The following is a 3,382-nucleotide window of genomic DNA, read 5'->3' as shown; positions in this document are numbered from 1 at the left end:
GGGTGTTGAACCGGGAAAAAGAAAAAAAAAAACCATCATTTTTTATATTAAAGAAAAAAAAAAAAAAAAAAAAAAAAAAAAAAAAAAAAAAAAAAAAACTTCTCATGCAAGATCTCAATAGCTCATCCATTAGATGAAAAAAAAGTATTTTTTTAAAAAGATCATAAAGAAAAACACAAAGCCTAGGTGTATAACTAAAAAAATTTCCAAATACTTTTACTTTTTCAAATTTAAATGGAGACACCGAAGCAAAGGCAATCCTGCTACACAATTATCAAATGAGGACAGATAGATGTGAGAAGTTATTCAAGAGTAAAATACTGCTGATACATAAACGTGCATCTACATTTAATAAATAAAAGTGGATTTAAATTTAATAATTTGGACATCTGGACAAGAATTGCCAGACAGAGTACTAATTATTTACTCGTAAACAAGAGGAAGACAGATATGCCCTAGAGACATTGGAGGATTTGACATAAATTCAACCATAAATGTTTTCTTGCTCGCCCCATTTGCAAAAATGAATATTCTGTCTTAAATTCAGGACAGTTGTTGAATAATTTGAAATGATACATTGTGGAAGTCATGCATGATTTCTGGAATTTGGCTCTAAAGGTCACAATAAAATCAATATTTTTAAAAATTAGAACCATTAACAGTTCATTTTTAGAAAGCAAGACAATAATACTGACTGTTTTTAATGAGAAAACAGGACACATTCATCAACACCCTGCAGGAACTTCAGGTTCACAGATCAATTTGGTTTCTACCTGAGAATATTGATGCAGCCATTCCCGTTGGTGAGGAAGAACATGTCGTTGTCGTTGTTCCAGGAGATCTCGTTCACTTCGAACTTGAACTGCTCCTCAGCCCTGGAGCGGTGCGTCTTGGCATCGATAAAGGTCACAACATCGTCTTTGTTCCCGACTGCGATTGTCTGACCGTCGGGACTCCAGCAGATATTAATGTTCTCACCTTAATTAAAAAAAAAAAGGAAAGAAAATGATTTGAGGACTTTAAAGTTTTACTAAGGCCAGATTCAAGGAATCACAAGTATGATTGTACCCTTTGTGTTGACTGTGGCGACACATTTGGTGGTGCGCACGTCCCATATGCGAATGGTTTTGTCTCCAGACGCAGTGACGAACAGATCCGGGTTGGTTGGATGCCAGCACAACTGATCCACACTGTCACTATGTCCTCTGTAGTTGTTCTCCTTCACCTAGAGAAAGGTACAAATTAGAGCCACGTCCAAATAAAACCTGACCCGCAATCACTAATCCTATAAGTCAGGGGTCCGCAAACTTTTTCCTGCGAGGGCGACATGACTTTTCCCTTTTCTGGTCGGGGGCCGGTCTTAGTTTTTCGAGAAAGAAACCTTAGAAAAGTTTTGTTGACGGACGGGGGGGGGGAATTGGATTACTGCCGACGACATATTCGCGTTTGTAGATAGATTTTACCCAAAAAAACCGTGAGCGAAACGGTGACTGGTACTGACTAGTATATATTCCATTGAGGGAAACTAAGTTTCATATCTCCTCAAGAGCGCCCCTGGTGGTTGAAGAAAAATCCACATATATATGAAAAAAAAAACACTGAATGCTCTCTGGTATTGTTCAGGGGGCCAGACCAAATGAGGAGGCGGGCCAGATCCGGTATTGTTCAGGGGGCCGGACCAAATGAGGAGGGGGGCCGGATCCGGCCCGCGGGCCGTAGTTTGGGGACCCCTGCTATAAGTGTTTCTGTGTCTCTTTCCTGCCCTCACGGAGCTCCATCAGTCAAAGCAGATAGTTGCCAAAACTCAGACTGGTTCTGATAGGAGTTGCGCATCTGTGTGAACAATCACCTTCACTCTGTTACTTATGCCTTTATTCTACAATCATGTGCTATGTAAGTAAAGCCGAACGACAGCTCACATACTAGCTCATGTGAAAATAAAGTCCAGATGTTTTAAAAGTGCCAAACCCACATAAGTGTTGTAAACCCAATCTTAATTAACAGATCTCAAGAAGATCAGAATGAGTTCTTCTTCTGATCTGTCCAACAGATCAGAAGAAGAACTATGTATAGGTGGGGGAAGCTTTGTTGACAATTCGGCTATAATAAAAGAACATCATATGCAAGCACATAGAATAATAAAGAAGAAAACGGATAGGTTAAGCACGCATTGTACTGCACGGATTCACTTACCAAGCGGTCCTTTTCCAGGATAAAAACGCTGGCAGTTTTATCAAACGAGCCGGAGGCGAGCCTCCTTCCATCGCAGCTCCACGCCACGGAGTGTACTTTGGCTGTATGAGCCGGGAATTCCCGACTTTTGTTGTTATTTCTGAAGCTCTCCTGCATTTCTTGGTAATACTGCGACGCCATCTTGCCACTCTTTATCTTCTTCATGGGATGCCTTGAGGGAAGGTGTCGCCCTCCTGCGGCTTGATTAGGTTTTGCAGTCATATTTCTTCATTACCTTTCCACATTTTGTCATTTTATGAAAGATTTCAACCTCAACATTTCAAGGTTTTGCTTTCATTTCCAAACAGTGTTATTCTGAATGCCTCTCCAATAAAAATCAGTTTTGAGATTAACATAAATGAGACTGGCCCTCTAAACAAATAGTCCACTTGAGCTTTGGATTTATGCAGCTCCTCCAGAGTTACCATGAGCATTCCTGGTTGCTTTCTCTGCTTTCCTTCCTCAGCCTATGAGTTTAGATCAGGTATCGGGAAGCTTTAAAATCCCCTTATCAACCTTTCATGTTAATATATAAGATAAAACGGCAATAAAATACAGCTCTCAAAAAGGCCAATGGATCAGTTTATCTGATTTTACCTTTTTATAGGTCTATGTTTGAGTAAATTGAACATTGTTCTTTTGAGCTACTGACAACATGCTTCAAAACATGTTGTATTTATTTGCAGAAAATGAGAAATTGTCAAAATAACAAAAAAGATGCAATGCTTTCAGACCTCAAATAATACAAAGAAAACAAGTTTATGTTTATTTAGAAACAACAATACTAATGTTTCAACTCATGAAGAGTTCAGAAATCAATATTTGGTGAAACAACCATGAAGTTTGCAATGGGGTTCATTGCAGTGGGCTCTTCATTTTTTCCAGAGTTGTACATGGAGAATTTAAGTTACAATGTGAAAATTGTATTACCTTTAATTTTGTATGTTCAAAAAAGTAAGTGTTCAATTAGCTGACTTTTAATCATTTTATTGTTAAATAGCTGCAGTAAAACGTTCTTTTCGATGAATTCACTGTGAATCTACAGTGTCCTCTAGTGACCAAAAGATGGAATTCCCATAATTATCTGTGACTGGTGCCAATTTCTTAAAAAAAAAAAAAAAAAAAAAAAAAAAAAAAGACAAACAGCTCA

General features: G+C 38.3%; 1 protein-coding gene across 1 annotated transcript in view; it reads right to left on the bottom strand.

The window, feature by feature from the left end:
• Positions 1-2,427, bottom strand: part of thoc3 (THO complex 3) — a 10,451-nt gene extending 8,024 nt beyond the window's left edge. Inside the window, exons 1-3 of the mRNA XM_015037431.1 lie at positions 2,194-2,427; positions 1,069-1,225; positions 774-978 (exon numbers count right to left, since the gene is read on the bottom strand). Of these exons, the coding sequence (XP_014892917.1) occupies positions 774-978; positions 1,069-1,225; positions 2,194-2,397 (566 nt within the window). The 5' untranslated portion in view covers positions 2,398-2,427. The remainder of the gene's footprint in view (positions 1-773; positions 979-1,068; positions 1,226-2,193) is intronic.
• Positions 2,428-3,382: the final 955 nt, after the last annotated feature.

Source organism: Poecilia latipinna, unplaced genomic scaffold (assembly GCF_001443285.1).
Source record: "Poecilia latipinna isolate Pla-1442-1.1 unplaced genomic scaffold, P_latipinna-1.0 Scaffold405, whole genome shotgun sequence".
Taxonomy (NCBI): domain Eukaryota; kingdom Metazoa; phylum Chordata; class Actinopteri; order Cyprinodontiformes; family Poeciliidae; genus Poecilia; species Poecilia latipinna.
The sequence above is the reverse complement of the archived record's forward strand: the minus strand, read 5'-3'. Positions and strand labels throughout refer to the sequence as shown.